The sequence below is a fragment of the Mus caroli genome, unplaced genomic scaffold (assembly GCF_978045245.1).
Source record: "Mus caroli unplaced genomic scaffold, Mus_caroli_1 scaffold_9, whole genome shotgun sequence".
In the NCBI taxonomy this organism is placed as follows: Eukaryota; Metazoa; Chordata; class Mammalia; order Rodentia; family Muridae; genus Mus; species Mus caroli.
The window spans coordinates 127,732,439-127,753,308 of NW_028227264.1; the positions used below are offsets into that span (position 1 = coordinate 127,732,439).

Consider the following 20,870-nt stretch of genomic DNA (forward strand, 5'->3'; position numbering starts at 1 on the left):
GCTGGGCCATGTGGGGAGAGGGAGGGAGACAAAGAGAAGGGAAAGAGGGGAAGAACTGGGTGGAAGAGCCTGCAGGCCCAGGGTAACCAAACTGGCTGGAATATATAGGAAAGGCAGCCCAGTCCCCTGGGCTGGATAGTTCAGGGTAAGGAGAGGTGTATGTAAGCCAGGAAGACCCTGTAACAGGTAGGGGCTGAGAGATGCTGGAAGAACCTGGCTGCCAGGTTTGATGTGATATGTTCAGTACATACCTCAGCCATTTGTCCCAGGATATGACACTTAACGGTTTAGTTTTATGGGAGATGAACCTGTCTGGTTCTAGATTTAGCATTAGAACATCCAGTGGCCTAGAGATGTAAAATGTCTTGCTGTTGTTGTTGTTGCTGTTGTTGTTGTTGTTTGACACTGACCTCCTCATGTAACCCAAGCTGGTTTTAGACTCCAGATCCTCCAGCGTCCTGAGCTAGGATTACAGAAGTAAGCCAGCAGGTCTAAACTGATTGATAGAGGATCTTTTTTGAAGATTAGTCTTACTAGCACTAAAACATCCGCTTTTATTGTCATTTCCTACTTTTTTTCTTATTTTTCCACAAGAGTGAAGGAAGGAAAACACTTCAGATCCAAACCCTTCAGACCTCAGCAAGTCTGAAGGGCTGGAAAAGGCTCTGGTGGTTGACGTGGTAGGGTAAACGTTAAAGCACGGCCTTGTCAGTTTGCAGGTCCCATTTCTGTAAATAGGATTTAGGCAGGAGTGGTTGGTTGCTCATACCTAGAATCCTGACTCTCGGAGGGGGCTTCTCCCATCACAGCTGTGGTATCCTGAACTAAGACAGTGGCCAAGGATGCCCTGGAACTTCTGATCCCCCCCTTCCCCCCCCCCCCCACTCCACCCCTTGGATGCTGAAGCTACACGCATGCATACATAATCAGTTTTATGTTGTGCTGGGAAGGAGCCTTAGGGTTTCTCACAGACTGGGCTAGCCACAACAGCCAGGCTACATCCCACTATTTCATACTTAACATAAGGTCTTCATTTTCAGATGAGAAAAGATTATTCATAATTTAATAAGATTAATTTCTGGATAATTACTCAGCTGTTGCTGGGCAGTGGTGGCACATGGCTTTAATCCCAGCACTCGGGAGGCAGAGGCAGGCAGATTTCTGAATTTGAGGCCAGCATGGTCTACAGAGTGAGTTCCAAGACAGCCAGGGCTACACAGAGAAACCCTGTCTCAAAAAAAATAAAAAAAAAATAAGTAAATAAATAAAAATAAAAATAAACTACTCAGCTGTTAATTATTCATTCAGCAATAGAATGGACAATGCTTCTATATCTTATACATTTTTTCACAAGTTTATATATTTAACTTTAGCTATAATTTAACTATATAGTGTAATTAAAACACAGGCTGAGGATCTTCCTCCCTGAGAACCTCCCTCACCCACTTAGGAGTTTTTATTTTCCTTTACAAATCTGTGAAAAGCAAGCAAGTAAGCAAACAGAAAGCAACGTAGGCACCGAGCCAGGCAAGGTGGTGAACCTTTGCAATTCCAGCATTTGAGGGGGGTGAGGCAGAGGCAGAAAGAGTTCAAGGTCACCCTTAGCCAGACCAGCCTTAGTCACAGGAGACCCTATGTCCAACACAGCAGAAATAGGGACAGGGCATTGACCTATTACTTTTATCAGGCTCTTCTGAAACATGACTTCAAACTTTAAATAAGACTCCAAAACCAAGGGGGAGAACCTGGTTATTTAGAGAGCCAAAGAAGTGGGTCATTCCTAAGCCCAGAGCTCAGCAGGCAGAGGCAGGCGGATCTCGAGTTCAGGGCCTGCCTATCTGAAGTGAGTTCCAGGCCAGCCAGGGCTATACAGTGAGACCCTGTTTCAAACAACACAAAAAAACACCTCCCCTCACCCCAAATAAAAACAATTTGAAAAGAAAAATACCGTTTCAGAGAAAGGGAGAGACATGGTCAAAAGTCATACGGTGCGGCGAGGGGACTAGACATGGGATAAAATGAAGAAGAAAGTAGGCAGAATCTTCCAGGCTGCGGTAAAGTATTCAAGGTTTCGTGCTCACGGCAGGAGACCGTAGATAATTTTAAATAGAAAAGTTCCTGTTGGGTTTCAGACCAGGGACAGGGGGCTGTGGTACATATTTAACATACCAAAGTAGACCTGGCCTCCAGGTTCTCCCAGCATCCCTCAGTCCCTACCTCTTACTAGGTATGGCTGGCATATCCTGCTCTCTGCCCTCAATTTTCCAGCCCAGGGCTTCCCCTAGAAGCTCTTCCCTATATAACCCAGACATTTTGGTCCCCTCTTCTCTCTCTCCCCTCTCCCCCTTCACCATGTCTCCCTCCCCATGGTAACTTCCCTGGACGTGAACCAGCCCAAGAACAGCTTCCCTATACTTTAATCTAGCTTGATTTGACTCATTTCATAACTCCCCAGGTCTGTTTTGAAGCAATAATGCTCACAGTGGGATGGGCATTGGAGGGTAGCTCACTGATGGGTGATTGCTTAGCATACACCTTAGTTCAGTCTTTAGCATGCGTGTGCACACACACACTTGCCTGGCTGGAACTCACCTGCCTCTACCTCCTTAAGTGCTGCGTACTAAAGGTGTACACCACCATACTCTGTGCTCTTACAAATGCCTTTGTTTTCCAGCACCCACATCCTATGGTTTACAACCCCCCAGCAGTTAACCACCTATAACCCCAGCACCAGAAGGATCTGAGGCCTGTGGTCTCTGTGGGTACCTACACACCCACACACAGACACAAACACATACACATTTAAACAACTAAAATTATTTTTTAATTTATTTTAAGCACATTGGCGCTCTGCCTGCATGTGTGAGGAATTCAGATGCCCTGGAACTGGAGCTACAGACAGCTGTGAGCTGCCACTTGGGTGCTGCGAATATAACCCAGGACCTACGGAAGAGCAACCAGCGCTCCCAACCGCTGAACCATCTCTCCAGCCCTAAAAAAAAAAATATATATATATATATATTTTTTTTTTTCAAGACAGTGTTTCTCTGTATAGCCCTGGCTGTCCTGGAACTCACTCTGTACACCAGGCTGGCCTCGAACTTAGAAATCCACCTGCCGCTGCCTCCTAAGTGCTGGGATTAAAGACATGTGTCATCACTGCCCAGCCCTTAAAATTATTTTAAAGAGACAATAATATCCCAGAACTAGAGAGATGGTGATAAAGATGAGATCCGACTTATAGCAGCAAACAACTCACTTATATAAGGCAAGCACTCTACAGCTCCGATTTCTAGTTTTGGAATTTTTTAAGACAAGGTGTAGCAATGACCCAACTGGCTTCAAAGTTGCTATGTAGCCAAGGCTGACTTTTTTTGTATTCACCTCCCAAGAGATGGGATAGCAAGTGTGTCCCATCATGTCCAGCTATTATTTATATCACTCTGTAGCCCAGGTTAGCATGGAACTAACTTTGTATCCAAGGCTGGCCTTGAATTTATAGCAGTCATCCTGTTTCAGCTTCATGGGTGCTGAGAGTATAGGCAAGACTAAGCTTGTCAGGACTGGCTTATTCTCTGAGGAAAATGCAGAGATTCCGGATTCATAATCGTGAAGCACAGCCGAATAGGAATGAGTACCAAGCCCAAAACATGCTGCTGTGTCTCTGGTGCCACCTCTCTCTGAGAAACTAACAGACGCAACAAAGATGCCCGGCACAGGGCAACCCTCAGCGCTCCCTCAGTGCCCCCTGCCTCATGCCTTAATTACTTTACAATCAAGCCCACTACTTCCCATGCGAAGAATGCTTCCATCTGGTATCTCAATGCCTTCCACTTAAACAGCCCCAAACCATGAGACATAATTAGAAGAAAACCTATGAAGTCAGAAACCAAAACAAAAAAAGAAAATCAAAAAAGGAACTCAGAGAAAAAAAGAGCACAGGGGGAAAGAAACACAGGAACATGAGGAAAGAGTTGTGAGAGGTCTAAACAAAAGTAATCCCTTCTACGAGGCAAAAGCAGAACTCATCAAAGACAGGATTGTACAGCCTGGCACACGTCTGCAAGGCTGGGGCAGGAGCTTCAGTGTTTGTTCCTAGACCAGGACTAGGGTAAGATCTTGTCTCAAAAACAAACCCAAACAAGCAGGAATGCACAGAAATGGTGAGGATAACACCTGTTGAAAGAAAAATATGATTTAGCCGGGCAGTGGTGGCGCACGCCTTTAATCCCAGCACTTGGAAGGCAGAGGCAGGCAGATCTCTGAGTTCGAGGCCAGCCTGGTCTACTGAGTAAGTTCCAGGACAGCCAGGGCTACACAGAGAAACCCTGTCTAGAAAGAAAAAAAAAAAAAAGGAAAAAAGAAAAATATGATTTTAGATTTCAAAGATATGGATACTAGGGCTGGAAGATAGACTAAAAGGAACCGCACAGAAAGTAGAATAAAAAATAAAAAAAAATAAGCAGGTGGGGCTGGAGAGATGGCTCAGTGGATAAGAGCACTGGCTTTTCTTGCAGAGTTCTGAGGTTCAGTTCCCAGCACCCACATAATAGCTCACAGCTGTGTGACTCCACATATAAGAATTACTTATTATATGTGAGTACACAGTCACTGTCTTCAGATACACCAGAAGAGGGCATCGGATCCCATTACATACATATTGTATGAGCCACCATGTGGTTGCTGGGAATTGAACTCAGGACCTCTGGAAGAGCAGTCAGTGTTCTTAATTGCTTGAGCCATCTCTCCAGCCTCCCTAAGAACACGGGATCAGTAACCAAATTAGCAAGAGTCAGCAACACTGTAAAATCATAGGATAACAAAATAACTCCTCAACTACCAATTATACATTCAGTCAACTGTCTATCAAGCACTGCACTAGGAAACATTTTCGTATTTACAAGTTAAAACAAAACAACATCCCTTTGCACTTGGTGACACGTCACCTGTCTTAGTCAGGGTTTCTATTGTTGTGACAAAACATCAGGTCCAAAATGCAAGTTGGGGAGAAAAGTTGGCTTACATTTCCACATTGTTTTTCATCACCAAAGGAAGTCAGGACAGAAACTCACAAAGGACAGGAACCCAGAGGCAGGAGCTGATGCAGAGGCCTTGGAGGGTGCTGCTTACTGGCTTGCTCCCCATGGCTTGCTTGGCCTTCTTTCTTATAGAACCCAGGACCACCTGCCCAGGGATGACACCACCTACCATGGGCTGGGGCCTCCCCCATGGATCACTAATTGAGAAAACGCCTTACAGCTGGATCTCACAGAGGCATTTCCTCAACAGAATCTCCTTTCTCTCTGATAACTCTAGTTTGCGTCAAGTTGACACATTAAACCAGCCAGTACAACTGACCTCTTGTAAAGCTGGCACACAAACACATCGCTATTAAGCCACAACCCTTCCTTTCTTCTTCATCCCAAGATTTCACATAAAAACATAAACAACAGGCAAGCACCAATCCCTGATATTATTGATACTTGACAGGAGCCTAGCATAACTGTCCTCTGAGAGGCTCCACCCAGCAGCTGACTGAAACAGATGCAGAGATCCATAGCCAAACATTGGCTGGAGCTCAGGGACTCTTATGGAAGACTTGGAAAAAGGATTGAGGGCCCCATAGGGGTAATTCCACAGGAAGATCAATAGAGTCAACTAACCTGGACCCTTGGGGGATCTCTTTGAGATTGAACCACCAACCAAAGAGCATACACAGGCCCTAGGCCCCCTGCACATGTGCAGCTCAGATGTGCAGCTCAGTCTTCATGTGGGTCTGGAACAACTGGGGCGGAGGCCATCCCTAAAGCTCTTGCTTGTCTGTGGAATACGCTCTCCTAACTGGACTGCCTTGTCTGGCCTCAGTGGAAGAGGATGTGCCTGCAGATGCCCTGCAGAGGCTTGATGTGCCAGAGTGGAGGGATACCCAAGGGAGCCCCCATCCTCTCAGAGGAGAAGGGGAGGGGATGTGGGAAGGGAGTGTGTGAGGTGGGGACTAGGAGGGTGGGCAACAATAGGTATAAATAAAAAAAATAATAAAATAAATAGATAAAAGTCCCATAGTCTTTACAAACACACTAAAATTTCAGCTTCTTTAAAATATCCAATCTACTGGGTGGTGTTGGCGATGCACACACACCTTTGATGCCAGCACTTGGGAGCCAGAGGCAGGGGGATATCTGTGAGCTCCAGGCCAGCCTAGTCTACAGAGAGTTCCAGAACAGCCAATGCTACACAGAGAGACCCTGTCTCAAACAAAACACAAAACAAAACAAACAAACAAATCTAATCTCTCTAAAAATCCAAAATCTCTTTTAAAAGTTCAAAGTTTTTCAGCTGTGGGCTCCTGTAAAAAATCAAAATCAAATACCTTCTTCAAGAGGGAAGAATCAGGGCATGGTCATAATCTGAACCAAGCAAAACCAAACTCAAACGATATAAATAACTTAATATCAAATGTTTGGGATCCACTTGTGATTCTGGGCTTCTCCAAGGGCTTAGATCACTTCTTTAGCTCTGCCCTCTGTAGCAGCACACAGTGTGTCTTCTGGGCTTCTCCAAGGGCTTGGGTCACTTCTTTAGCTCTGCCCTCTATAGCAGCACACAGTGTGTCTTCTGGGCTTCTCCAAGGGCTTGGGTCACTTCTTTAGCTCTGCCCTCTGTAGCAGCACACAGTGTGTCTTCCATGGTTCTGGCAGGGTCTATTCCACAGCTGCTGCTGTTCTTGGTGGTCATCTCATGGTCCTGGCACCTCCAAAATGCTAGGTCTTCTACTGCACGGCTGCACTTTCACCAATAGCCACAGGCTCTCTTCATGGTGCCAAGCCTCAAGTTCTCTGCATGAATCCTTCAGTTCTGGGCTTTCAACTGCCACTGAGGCTGCACCTTCACCAATGGCCTCTCCTGCCCTCTCACAGTGCCAAGCCTCAGCTGCTCTCCATGACCCCTTCATGCCTTCAAAACAAGTACCACCATCTTTTTTTTAAAAAAAGATTTACTTTATGTATATGAATATACTGTAACTGTACAGATGGTTGTGAGCCATCATGTAGTTGCTGGGAATTAAACTTAAGACCTCTGCTGGCTCAGCCCCGCCCCGCTCGCTCTGGCCACCTGGGTGCTTCTTACACATTGCCAACTGCTAACATGAGGTACAACCTTGGCCACCTCTGGAACACAGCTTCTCTGTGCTCTCAGGAAACACTTCCCCTAGAAGACTTCACCTCAGTGATGCTGGTCTCTTCTAATTCACTGCTAATTTCTTAGCTCCAGCTGACCAGCATCAATTGTCCCAGTAAGGCAAAGGTTTCCCTTCAGTGGTGCTGGTCTCTTGTTAATTGCAACTGCTGTTTCAGCCCCAGCTGACAAGAATGGCAGAATCTTAATTCAAAATAGCAAATGCCACTAATAGTCTTTAAATTCCCCTCTGAAACTTCACAAGCCAGGCCTCCACCCTCCACATTTTTATCTTCCAAGCTCCCACACAACATCCCACTGAAGTCTCAACATTTAATGGCTTTTCTAGCCCAAAGTTCCAAAGTCCTTCCACAATCCTCCCAAAGACATGGTCAGGTCTATCACAGTGCACCACACTACACGGTTAACAATTGGTCTTAATCAGGGTTTCTATTGCTGCAATGAAACATCATAACCAAAAAGTACATTGGAGAGGAAAGAGTTACACTTCCATATCACCATTCATCATCTAAGGAAGTCAGGACAGGAACCTGGAGGCAGGAGCTGAATCAGAGGCCATGGAGGGTGCTGCTTACTGGCTTGCTTCCCCAGGCTTGCTCAGCCTGCTTTCTTATAGAACCCAGGACCCCAGCCCAGGGATGGCACTGCCCACCAAGGCCAAAGGCATGTACCACCAACCCTGGCTTAAGAAGTTGAATGATCAAGGGAAGCACAAGTTTGGACTAAAATGGAAGAGAGGGGAAGCAGGAAGGGCAGGGGGCGTAGCTCTAAAGAGCTCTGGCCTGGTAAGCCCTCACACTAAACCGTGGGAGAGAAGAGGTCTCTGCCCTCTGTTGCAAACAGATCATTTCTCACTCAAGAGGAAGAAGACAGGATAGCAGGTAAGAGAGCCAAGGGTTATGACTGTTGACCTAGGAGCCAGGAGAGAAGAGTGAAGACTCCTCCCACAGAGCAGAAGTAGAAGTCTATGTGGACTGAGATACATGTGGGGCAGGAAATGAGGTTTTTTTGTGATACATTTTAGGCAGCCTCCAGTGGCCTTGACCCAAGAACAGAGCTGAGGCTACTCTTGAACTCACTGCCTCTTGCCTGGACCTCCCCAAGTGCTTGAACTATATATGAACATCACCATGCCATGTGAACAAAATCTATGGAGAAAGTAAATTATCTCAAATAAAAGACAGTCCCATGCCAGGCAGTGTGGTACATTCCTACAACCCCAGAATCAGGAGATAAGGATAGCCTGAGCTACAAAGAGACCCCTCTCAAAACATCACACACAACAGCTGGGAGATAGCTGTAAAGAAATTTGCCAAGCACTCGGGAATGCCACAAATCCCAAGTGAACTTGTGAGCTACCTGTGTGTGTGACTCCAGGCTGTAAAGGTGGCTGTGGGACATGGAACCCCTGGAACAAGCTGGCAAGCCAGAGTCTGCAATGCTGAGCTCTGCTTCAACCGGCAGACCTTGCCTCAATGAGTAAGGTAAAGATTGCTGCCCTCAGTCTTGAGCCCCCGCCACACACACACACACACACACACACATGAGCACAGCTACCTAACACAGACAAGTGGGGGGCTGGGGGGGTAAGAAAAACAAAGTAGCCCCTTTTCTTTTCCTTAAGGAAATGTTTGTTGCTGTGAGGGGTTAAGTTTAACAACAGATGCCAGGGAGATGATGTCAAGGAAGGCGTGGTTAGAAGCCTCACAAATTCGGATTCCTTTATTCCCAGACATTTCCCCTCCTACTCACCTATCTCATGTCTGTGAGGGGGCAGCCCTGCTAAAATGAAGGCACAGTCTCGGGATGTACAACGAACCTTTCCTGCTCCATATTTATTTATCTAACTCAAGGCCATTAGCTTTTTTTAAATGATCACATTAAAATATCGTGTACAAGCCTTTTTGAAATCCACGCCTTTCGGTCTTGTAACTTCCCCCTCTCTGGTATTTTGAGGCCCTGGCTGTCCTGGAACTTGCTCAGTAGACCAGGCTGGCCTCAAACTCACAAAGATCTGTCTGCCTCTTTCCCCAAGTGCTAAGATCAAGGGCACCCACTACCACTGCCTGGGCAATTTTGTAACTTTATATTTACCCACAGCTCCCTCCCTCCCTACTTCCCTTCCTTCCTTCCTTCCTTCCTTTCCTCCCTCCCTCTTTCCTTCCTTCTTTAAGACAGAGTCTTGCTCTACTGGGTTGAAATTTGCTCTGAGAACAGGCTGGCTGACCTCAAACTCCGTGTAGTTATTCTGTTTCTGTTCCCAAAAATGCCGGGATTCCAAGCAAATGCTGACAAGCTTGCTTCCCTTTTGATACTATTTTAATTCCAATGCATAGAAATTTAACACTATATCCCAAGAAAGACTGCCTTTATTAGCTGATTTTAGGGTTTTTTTTATTTATCAATTTATGTATTTAGTACTAGGGATAGAACCCAGAGCCTTGAGTAAGCCAAGCAAGTGTTTTAACATAGACCTACAATCCTATCCCTTAGGGAGGGAGGGAGGGAGGGAGGGAGGAAGAAAGACAGACAGACAGACTTTTAGGAGCTGGAGAAATGGCTTAGTAGTTAAGAGCTCATATTGCTCTTGCAGAGGATCCAATTTCAGTTCCCAGCACCCACATCTGGCGGCTCACAACTGCTTCTAAGTCTGCATCTAAGGGCAATGACACCCCTGGCCTCTGCAGGCACCTATACATGCATGCACATACCTACACACATAAACAGAATTTAAAATAAAATTTAATTTAAAAAAATGTAATGATCTCTGAGTGCCAGCTTGCCTGTCTCCTGTGCCCCCTACACCCCCGGCATGTGTGTGTGTGTGTGTGTGTGTGTGTGTGATGAGCTCCTGGCTCTTGAGAGCAAGCACCCACAGAGGCCAGAGGCATCCAGCCCTTCTGAAACTGGATTTATAGGCAAGGTACCTGAGATGAGCATTGGGAATGTAATTCTGGTCGCTGTAAGAGTAGTAACCTCAGAGCTCCCTCGATGCTGTCACCTCCCTTTCTTTGTTTGAGGCAAGGTCTCACACAGCCAAGACTGGCCTTGAATACAGTCTTGATCTCGGTCTCCTGAGTCACCGGGATTACAAGTTTGTATCACTAGACTTGTCCTTATATTTGACTACATTACTATAGCTATGACAGATAAAGAAATTAAATTAAAAATAAGGACTGGGGAGGCAGCTCGGTAGGACATAAGGACCTGGGTTCAGATTCCCAGCACCAGCGGCTGGAGTGTTTAAGCCTCAGTGTTTAAGAGCACTGAGCACTTACAGAGGCTCTTGCAGAAAACCCAGATTCCGTTCCCAGCACCCACATGGCAGCTCACAACCGTCAGACACCTTCTTATGGCCTCTGCGGACACCAGACACACATGTGGTACACATTTACATGCCGCAAAACATTCTTGACATGAAAAAAAAAGTTTCTTCCCCAGAATACACGTAAAATCAAGCGTGGCCTCACATGACTATTAACCCCAGCACTGGGACAGGACAAGAGGATCCTCAGAGCTCCCTGGTAAAGCCAGCCTGGCTGAAATGGCTGCTTCTGGCTTGCACACACACACACACACACACACACACACACACACACACACACACGGAACAAGAAAACCGTGACTTCCAGCCAGACAGTGGTGCCACATGAAGTCATCCCAGGACCCAGAGGTAGAGGATCAAGGAATTCAAAGCCAGCCTTTAGCTACTTTATCAAGGCTAAGATCAGCCTGAGCTACTCGAGATGGTCTCTAAACACAAAATAAGTAGAAAAGAAAATCACGACTGTTACAAACTACTCGTGAGAAATCTTCCCTTGGTAAGTAAAAAATATGAGACAGTTCAAAATAAAACAATCCTGGTTCTGTTTGTGTTCTCTTTTGATTTGTTTGCTGTTGTTTTTCTGAGATTTATTAATTGTTTTTTATGTGTGTTTTTACATGCAAGAATGTATATGCACCATGTGTATGCTTGGTGCCCAAGAAGGAAAGAGTCCCCTGGAACAAGAATCTTGGGTGGTTGTGAACTATTATATAGATGCTTGGGAATAAACCCAGGTCCTCTCTAAGAGCACCAAGTGTTCTCTGTGTTTTGTTTGTTTTGTTTTGTTTGTTTTTTGAGATAGAGTTTCTCTGTATAGCCCTGGCTGTCCTGGAACTCACTCTAGACCAGGCTGGCCTAGAACTCAGAAATCTGCCTCCCTCTGCCTCCCGAGTGCTGGGATTAAAAGCGTGCACCACCACCGCCCGGCTTTGTTTTTATTTTTTTAAGATTAACTTTTATCTGTATGAGCATTTTGCTTGCATGTTTGTCTGTGCACCACTTGCGTGTCTGGTGTCTATGAAAGCCAGAAGGTTGGTTACATCAGATCCTCTGAAACAGTATTTACAGATAATTGTGAGCCGTCATGTGGGTTCTGGGTATCAAATCCAGGTCCTCTGAAGAACAACCAAGGAATGTTCTTAACCACTGAGCCATCTCTCCAGCCCCTGTTTGTTTTTTTGTTGTTGCTGTCTTAGTTTGGTTAGTATTGATTTTGTTTTGGTTGCTTGGCTTTTTGAGACAGGGTTTCTCTGTGTAGCCCTGGCTGGCCTGGAACTCAGAGAGGACCTGTGCTACCACATCTGGCTGTTGCTGTCTTGAGACAGAATCTCACTATGTAGCTGGCCTGGGACTCTAATTCAGATATCTACCTGCTTCTGCCTCCCAAATACTGGGATTAGAATACACAAACACTTCAAGCCTTTCTGTTTTATAAAGACAGGGTCTTAGGTTGTCTATGTAACCCAGGATATGACTATGGACCTTCCAAGTGTTGGGACAACAGGCCTGCAGCACACTAGTTTATGCTCTGATGGAGTTGTGCTAGGTCAGAATCCAGAGCTTCAGGGGTGCTAGGCAAGCAGTCTGCTAATACACTTCCCATTTTTACTACATCCTTTCAATTTTGAATTATATATTCATTGTATGTGTGCATGTTACAGCATGTGTGTGGAGGTCAGGGGTAAACTCATCACAGAGAACAGTTCTCTCCTCCAACCTCGAGGCAGGGTCTTATTACTTCTGCTGCTTTGTATCCAAGAGGAGAGCTGGCCTGAGAGCCTCCAGGCAGTTCAGCCATCTTGCCATAGGCATGCTGGGATTACAGACTTGCACCACCTCACCACCTCATCCGGCTTTCTTATGTGGATTCTAGGACCCAAATTCAGATCCTCAGATCCGCAGGCTGTGTGGTGAGGACCTACTAAGTCACTTGCAATACCTGCAGGTTCTTGTAAGTATTTCTTATTCTAGAAACTAGAACTAACAACTATAAACAGCAGTAAACTATAATATAAAATTTTTCCTGGGCTGGTGAGATGGCTCAGTGGGTAAGAGCACCCGACTGCTCTTCTGAAGGTCTGGAGTTCAAATCCCAGCAACCACATGGTGGCTCACAACCATCCATAATGAGATCTGACTCCCTCTTCTGGAGTGTCTGAAGACAGCTACAGTGTACTTACATATAATAAATAAATAAATCTTAAAAAAAAAAAAAAAAGAAAGAAAGAAACATATCTTTTACTTCATGGCTTTTTTGGAATGGGGGTGGGAGTTAAGGTTTTTAAAATCAAAACTATGGCCTCATTTTTTAGTTTTATTGTTTTTATGCGACAAGGTCTTACTGTGTAGCTCTGGACTGGGCTAGAATCACTATGTAGATCAGGCTGGTCCCAAATTTGTGGCCTTTGAGGGTAAGGATTTCAGGCTTGTGCCATTTAGGCCTGTTTGTGTGGTGCTGGGAGCTGGAGATTAAGTGAGCAAGAATTCTACCAAATGAGCTATAACCTACCCCAACCCTGATTTTTTTTTTGGTTTGTTTGTTTGTTTGTTTGTTTGTTTTTTGTGTTTTCTTTTTTCTTTGGTTTTTTTGTTTGAGGAATGGTCCTCATGCAAGTTAACTCAAACTATGTAGCTTAGGGTGACCTTGAACTCCTAATCTTCCTACCTCCCCAGAGTTGGTTCAACAGGACACTGGGTTACAGGGCCACTCGGCCTCCCCAACCCCACCCCCCAGGCTTTTTGTATTACACTGATCCATGCTGTGTAACCCTGGCTAGCCTGGGATTTGTAGCAATCTTCCTGCCTCTGCCTCCCAAGTGCTGAGATCGCAGGCTTGTATGCCACCACACCTACATTAACACTGTCACAACAGGAAGAAACACCTGGAAGAACACACACAGCAAATTAATGTCACTCATTTCCCTCCAGGAGTCGGATTTGAGTGAGAAACTACAGGGCTTTGACAGATTTTTTTTTCTTTTTAATTTTACAGTGTACATTTTAGATTTATCACTAAAAATTAGCAAAAGATCCTTTTGGTGTTTCAAAACAGGGTTTCCCTGGCTGTCCTAAAACTCACTCTGTAGACCAGAGTGGCCTGGAACTCAGAGACCCACCTACCTGCCTCTGCCTCCCTTAGCCCGGGATCAAAGGAGTAAACCATTTGTCCAGGCTGCTTGCTTGTTTTCCTTGAGACAAGTTATCTCTATGTAAACCAGGCTGGCCTTGAACTCACAGAAAACCACCATGCCCAGCCCAGAATCTTTACAATGTTTAACTTTAGGTTTAAAAGTGCACAAATTGGGCTGGAGAGATGGCTCAGCAGTTAAGAACCCTGGCTGTTCTTTCAGAGCATGCAGGTTGGGTTCCCATCACACAGCAGTTCACTACTGTCTGTAACTCCAGTTTCAGGGGATTTAACACCCTGTCTAGCCTCCAAGGGCACCAGGCACATGTGTGGTATGCAGACATAACTGCGGACAAAACACTCATATACATTAAAAAAAAAAAAAAAAGCATGAATTGCTTTGCATGGTGATACTGGCCTATAATCCTGGGAAACTGAAGACTGAAGCAGGAAGATTGAGCTCTTGAAAGCAGCTTGGTCTACACAGCTACAGAGTAAGTTTCAAAGCCAACCAGGGATACAGAGAATCAAAAATGTACCAGACCAGTGTACCCCCCACCCACAAAAGCACAGATTTACATGAGAAAATACATTGAAACACTTCTCTGAAACAAGAACAAAGGCACCAAACTCTATGTGTCAACAGCAAGATGAAGAGCAACATAGCAGTTTCAGTCCATGTACCCTAAATTCACAAGCCCATACACACACACAGCATCAGTCTCCTGCACAGCCACAATATGCACAATGTGCAAATATGGCTTCCTTAGATGTTTCAGAACATTGGCTTGTAAGAATCCAAAGAATGCTTTCTCCACTTAACACTTTAATTTATTGTGTGCATGTAGGGGTCAGAGGACAACTTGTGGGAGTCTCCTACCTAATATAGGTCCCGTGATAGGACTCAGGCTTGAAGGCACGACCTTTGCCAACTAAGTCATCCTGACAGACCCCCAAAGGCTTTTTTTAATTACTTATTTTTTTATTCTTGTTATCATTAGTCTATCTCTCTGAGTGAATACACAATGCCACACTCTGTGTGTGCAGACGGCAGGACAAATTTCAGGAAGGGAGTGACTCTCTCCTTCAACCATGGGACCTGGGGCTTGAAATGACAATCGCTTTCACCCACAGGGCCATCCCACCATCCCCCAAGGTCTTCTTGGCAAATACAATTACTGACTATGCAGCTGCTCCCACTCCTACCCTATCCAAAGACAGTATTTCCTGAACTGTTTCCCAGACCTTATAAATTATCAGGAAGAGATATGAGATTAAGTTGAAATCTGCAATCCTATCTCTTGGTCCCCAAGTTCTCCTACACTTACAATCTAAACATCTGGCTGTTGGCTTAGTCACCAAGTGCATGTGCAAGGCCACACGTTCCATCCCCAGCATCAGCATCAACAAAAAAACAAAAAGAAAAAAAAGAAGGGATTCTAAATCTTAGACATCCCCCATACTCCAAAGGGAAAGGAGAACTGAGAAAGATATTTTAGATATATTCAAATACATAACAACCTGAAAGAGAAAATCCATTTCCTTTTATTCTAATGGGTATTCTGAGAAACTTGGAGGGGAAAAGAATCAGAAGAGGCTGTATAGTAGGAGCCCTGGGGAGGTTGAGCCAGGAGGATTACAAGTTTGAGGGCCAGTTGGGCTACATAATAAAACCAAATTAGAAAGAAAGGAAGGCTAGCACTTAGGAGGCAGAGACAGGCGGATTTCTGAGTTCGAGGCCAGCCTGGTCTACAGAGTGAGTTCCAGGACAGCCAGGGCTACACAGAGAAACCCTGTCTCAAAAAAATCAAAAAAAAAAAATTTAGGAAGGAAGGAAGGAAGGAAGGAAGGAAGGAAGGAAGGAAGGAAGAAAGAAAGAAAGAAAGAAAGAAAGAAAGAAAGAAAGAAAGAAAGAAAGAAAGAAAAGAGGCAATGGCTCATTCATGTCTGTGATCCTGTGACCAGCCTGGGCTACAGAGTATAAGTTTTAGGCCAACTTGGAGCAAAGACGGAGACCATGTCTCAAAACCCAAAACTAATAGAAAATGAGAATGAAACTTGTATACAGTACTATAAAGAGCTGAGGAGAATAAAGATAGGTGGAATGTTCCCTTTCAAACACACATACATATAAAATGAATTATATATACATATATACACATATAACATATATATGTATATATATATATATATTAGAAGGGCATCAGTTAATACCTATTGAAACATATATATGTGTGTGTGTGTATATATATAATGTTTGTATGTGTGTGTAATCAAAAATATGCATAGAGCTTCATTTCTTTTTTTGTTTTTGTTTGTTTTTTGTATTTTTGACACAGGGTTTCTCTCTGTAGCTCTGGCTGTCCTGGAACTTGCTTGTAGTCCAGGCCGGTGTTGAACTTAGAGATCAGACTGCCTCTGCTTCCTGGGTACTAGGATTAAAGGCTTGCATCATCACCTGGCTGTAGAGCTTTCTTTCTTAAGCACATAAACAGAATGAAAACCACATAAACTACCCACCCGAGTACTGCCCTGATGAGATACTAGTATTCAAGTCTCTGAAATGGTCTTTTCAGGTCCACGAGGATATGAATCTCTCCCCACCTCCAACATTCCATCAAACGAGCATAGATCTCCGAACCACGTGTTTTCTTAAAGAACAGCTGTAATGCTCAAAAGAGACCAAAAAGTCTTCCTGCTATGGCTCAAAGCTCCTCCTCCAGCATTGCATACCACAAAACGCCAAGGAACTGCCAAGGATACTCTCTGGTAAATGTGGGCAAGCCTGTCTATCTCTCTCCAGGCTGTTCATTCACTCAACCTTACCTTAACTCCGCAGGCAGCCAGGGGTTAATCATAAAGACGCCAGGGATCCTTGCTAAGCCTGGCTATCTGCAGGGTTCCAAGTATCCTCTCAAAAGGCATGACCCAAAGAATCACAGAGCTTTCTGCCTTAATCCCAGAGCATGTTATCTCCCCAAATTCCTCTGCCAGGATGGGTGGGGTAGGGTCTCTCGTCTAGAAGCACACACTTAATTCTTGATGAGCCTTGAGACCTCTCAAACTGCCTGTAATTTTTCTGATATCTGGCGGGTTGAGTAAAAAGCGAAGTGAGGTGGGGGTAAGGGTGGATGCAATTAACCAAAATGATAAAATAATCTTGCCGGGAGTGAGCCTAGGGACGAGGTCTGAGTTGTCAGACTATCCCCAGGACCATGGGCGCAGCAGCAGACAGTCAGACTAACTTCCTTTCAGAAGATACAAACTTGCAAAGTTGGTTGTTTTTATTCCGCTGCCTCCTCCAGCCTCACAAACTTCTGCTCTAAATTCCTTTAACTCCAGAACCAGGTGCAAAAAGGCAGGAAAGACGCGGTGGAAGGAGAGGCGCTGAAGGGGGACGAGGAATCTAGTTCCCCTCTTAAAGGAGAATTCTAAAACCAAGGGCGCTCCTGGATCCCTAGGAAAGGAAGTAGCTGATTCCCCAAAAGCACTTTTTCCTACCTTCTTGTTGTTCTTGTTATAGCCAAAAGTCGAAATCCCAGGCCTGGAAGTCACTGATAGCAGCATTTTTTTTCTTTACTGTTACGGAGCTGAGAGAGAGAAAGAAGAGAGTGAAGGAAAGGGAGGGAGAAAGAGGGAGGGAGGAGGGGAGGGGGAAAGGAGAGGGAGAGAGGAAGGGAGGGAAAGAGGGAGGGAAGGGAGAAGGGAGGGGGAGGAGAAAGAGGAGAAAAGGAGCAAGCAAGAGAGAGAGAGAGAGAGAGAGAGAGAGAGAGAGAGAGAGAGAGAGAGAGAGGGAGTGGGGGGGGGGGGCCTGCGGGAAAGAATGAGCTAGGTCTGCTCCTTACGTCACTGAGAGAAGTTAACCCAAAGTCAGGACGAGCCACTTCCACTGGGTCCTAATGCCCGGGATGTTCTGTTTTGGTTTTCTTTTTCATAGGCTTAGTTCAAGCTAGAAAGAAGAGTTCTTAGGTCTAATCCTTTTCAAATATATCCCTATTTCTCCATGAACAAGTTCTGATTATTATGAAAAGACAATTAACCTATTATTAATGAAAAGACAATGGTTTTTGTTGTTGTTTTGTTTTGATTTGAAGCTTTCTTTCCCTGAGATCTCAGCTACAAGATTTCAAACTTGGCCTGCAAAATGACTTAATAGGTTGCCAGGCCTAAGTTCAGTCCCCAGATCTACATGGTAGAAGGAGAGAACCAGCTACCAAAAATTTTTCTCCCCGCCACCCCCCCAGCCCCCAGCACCCAATGTGGCATGCCCACATATGCACATACAAAGATAAATAAATGAAATAATATATATATTTTTAAAGACTTCAAGCTTGGTGTAAAAGGACCATCTTGACTGCCTCCCAGAGCATGCAAAGACGACTGTACTTCGATACCATGTGTGAGAGCTCAGAGCTCAGACTAGTTTATATTAGGGTGATCTTAGGTTTTGGGGGGTTTTTTGTTTTGGGTTTTTTTGTTTGTTTGTTTTGGTTTTTTGAGACAGGGTTTCTCTGTGTAGCCGTGGCAGTCCTGGAACTCACTTTGTAGACCAGGCTGGCCTCGAACTCAGAAATCCACCTGCCTCTGCCTCCCGAGTGCTGGGATTAAAGGTGTGTGCCACCTTGCCCAGCTTATATTAGGGTGATCTTGATGCAGTAAGAAAGATTATGGAGTCTGGAGAGCTGGCTCAGGGGTTAAGAGCATGGCTGCTACTCCAGGAGAGCACAGCTGATTCCCAGCATCCACATGAGGTGACTCACAGTCACCTCTATGGCCACTAGCTTCCATGGGTACCAGCATGCTCATACATGTGTGCTCTCTCTCCCTCTCCCGCTCCTTCCCCCCCATCATATACACATGCATACGTATATACACATACATAAGTACACAAAACACACACACAGACACACACAATGTTTTATATTTTATTTCTTGAGACAGGGTTTCTCTGTGTAGCCCTGGATGTTCTGTAACTCACTCTGTAGACCAGGCTGGCCTGGATATCTGCCTACCCCTGCCTCCCAAATGCTGGGATCAAAGGTGTGTGCCCCCACAGCCAAGCTAATTTTTTTAACATTAAAAAAATGTATCTTAAAAATAATAATAATACAGAGAAACCCTGTCTCAAGAAACAAATCATAATAATAATAATAAGGTAGAGCATGGCCTAGGGATGGTGATACACTGCTTAAAGCGGGAACTCCAGCATGCATGAAGAAAGATCACCAAAAGCCTGAGGCCAGCCAAGGCCACAGAGTGACCGTAGGATCCACTGCAGAGCTTGAGGGAAGAGGCCAGCCTAGGCTATACTTTTTTTCAGATGATAGTTCAGCAGGTAAAGGTGCTGAAAGATCCGGATTAATTCCTGGGACCCACGGGGTACAAGGGAGAAGAACCTACTCTTGAAATTTGTCCTCTGACCACCGTATGTGCTATAGTATACACTCCCCAACACACACACACACATTTTAAATGTAATAAAAGAGAACAAAAGTGAGTATGTTAAAAGCATATACACATTAAATATACAATGGCAATAACTTCAGAGCCCTTGTTCTGTTCTGTCTGGGGTGACCGTTCCCAGCGCGAAGGCATCATCCCGAGACCAAGTCCACGCACCTCGGTGCTTTTGAACAAGTGGAAGCTTTACATTTTGTTATTATTTACTTATTTATTTTTGGTGATCTCGGGGATCCAGCATGCTAAGCATGCGTTCTCCCAAGCACTAAGCCAAGCCTTCAGCCCATGTGGGAACTATCTTACTTAACTTTAGGATTAATTTAATTACTTTTTGATGTAAGATAGGGTCTCACTCTGTAGTGCTCACTGACCTCAAACTCTGTATCTCCCTGTCTTCTTAGAGCGATATGACTGGGCATACATGAACGATCGCCCCCGTTTTGTTTGGTTGGTTTAGGTTTGGCTATCTTCTTTGACTGTGCTAGATGATCAAGCAGTCTGCCACAGAGACACAGTCCCACACTTCCAGCATATACTTCATTCTTTTTTTTTTTTTTTAACAGTTAATGTGTTTAATCATTTATGAGTATTGTGTGCCACATGTGTTCCTGGTGGTAAGAGCTAACTACTTCACATGTCTGAAACCTTTTTTTTTTTTTAATTATATTTATTTGTTTGGTTTTTCAAGACAGAGTTTCTCTGTGTAGGAACACAGGTAAGAAGTCTGAAGTGGGCATCAGACTCCCTAAAACTGGAGTCACAGATGCTTGTGAGCTACTGTGTGGGTGCTAAGAATAAACTCTGGGTCCTCTGTGATAGCTCTTAACCACTAAATCAACTCTCCAGTCTTGTTTGGTACTTTTTTTTTTTTCAAACAGGGTCTCATGTAGCCCAGGCTGTCTGTCTGTCTGGCATTGATTTCCACCTAACCAGGAAAAAAAAAAAACAAAAAACCTGAACTCCTAACCTTCATGCTGCTCTCCTGAGTGATAAGTTTCCTGCATCATCTTGCCCAGCTGTTGGACTTTTTAATCTATTATTTCTTAGCCCTTAAGACCCATGAAGCTTAAACAAGGATAAAAACTCACCAGGTGTGGAATTTATAGCCAAGCCAAATGACGTTCACAGAGTCCTCTCTGAGCTGTCAAACAGACAAATCATAACTCTTTAAAAAGCATGTTTCACAAAGAAAGAAGAGTATAACTTAAATATCAAGAATCTCACACAGCTGCAGTAACACTCACCTCCAATATGCCCTCCAAGGAGGAGTTGGAACAGGAAAAGAAAACTTACAAGTGATACCAAAGAAGCCTATCCATCCACCTAGAACAGGGAGGGAGACTGAATGCCTTCAGAGCCCCTCCTCAGGCCTCCCACTGCCGCCACACACATTCTCCAGAAGTAAATTAACTCCGTCTTTGTCACAACAGACCTCAAGCCCAGACTCTCTCTAAAACAAAGCTCTGCTCTCTGTTTTTCCTGCGGCTGCTTTGCTGTGATAACGGAACAGACAGTGCCGGCATGCTGCAGAATAAATACGTGCACGGCCACCACCCCCAATTCCTAACTTTCATTTCCAACAGGACAGGAAGTGCCTGCTCAACTCAAGGGACACAGGAAGGGTGGGAACAGCCTCAGTGTGGAAATTGCAACTGAGAATGGAAATGGGAGTCCAATACAGTAAATAAGTAAATAGCATCTCCCAGGGACACCAAATTTTTCAGGAACTTCCTTTTCTATCCTCAGAAGTTTTCATTCATA

At 44.7% G+C, this 20,870-nt stretch overlaps 1 protein-coding gene across 4 annotated transcripts in view; it reads right to left on the minus strand.

Annotated features, from left to right (window-relative positions):
* Nucleotides 1-20,668, minus strand: part of Rbms2 (RNA binding motif single stranded interacting protein 2) — a 48,934-nt gene extending 28,266 nt beyond the window's left edge. For 2 of the 4 annotated variants that reach the window (XM_029482794.2, XM_029482792.2), the window contains exons 1-3: nt 20,354-20,668; nt 20,198-20,250; nt 17,151-17,239 (exon numbers count right to left, since the gene is read on the minus strand). In XM_029482794.2, the coding sequence (XP_029338654.1) occupies nt 17,151-17,216 (66 nt within the window). In that variant the 5' untranslated portion in view covers nt 17,217-17,239; nt 20,198-20,250; nt 20,354-20,668. Of the gene's footprint in view, nt 1-17,150; nt 17,240-20,197; nt 20,275-20,353 lie in introns of all 4 variants that reach the window. The other 2 variants (XM_029482793.2, XM_021174656.3) reach the window with 2 other exon arrangements.
* Between the last annotated feature and the right edge of the window lie 202 nt (nt 20,669-20,870).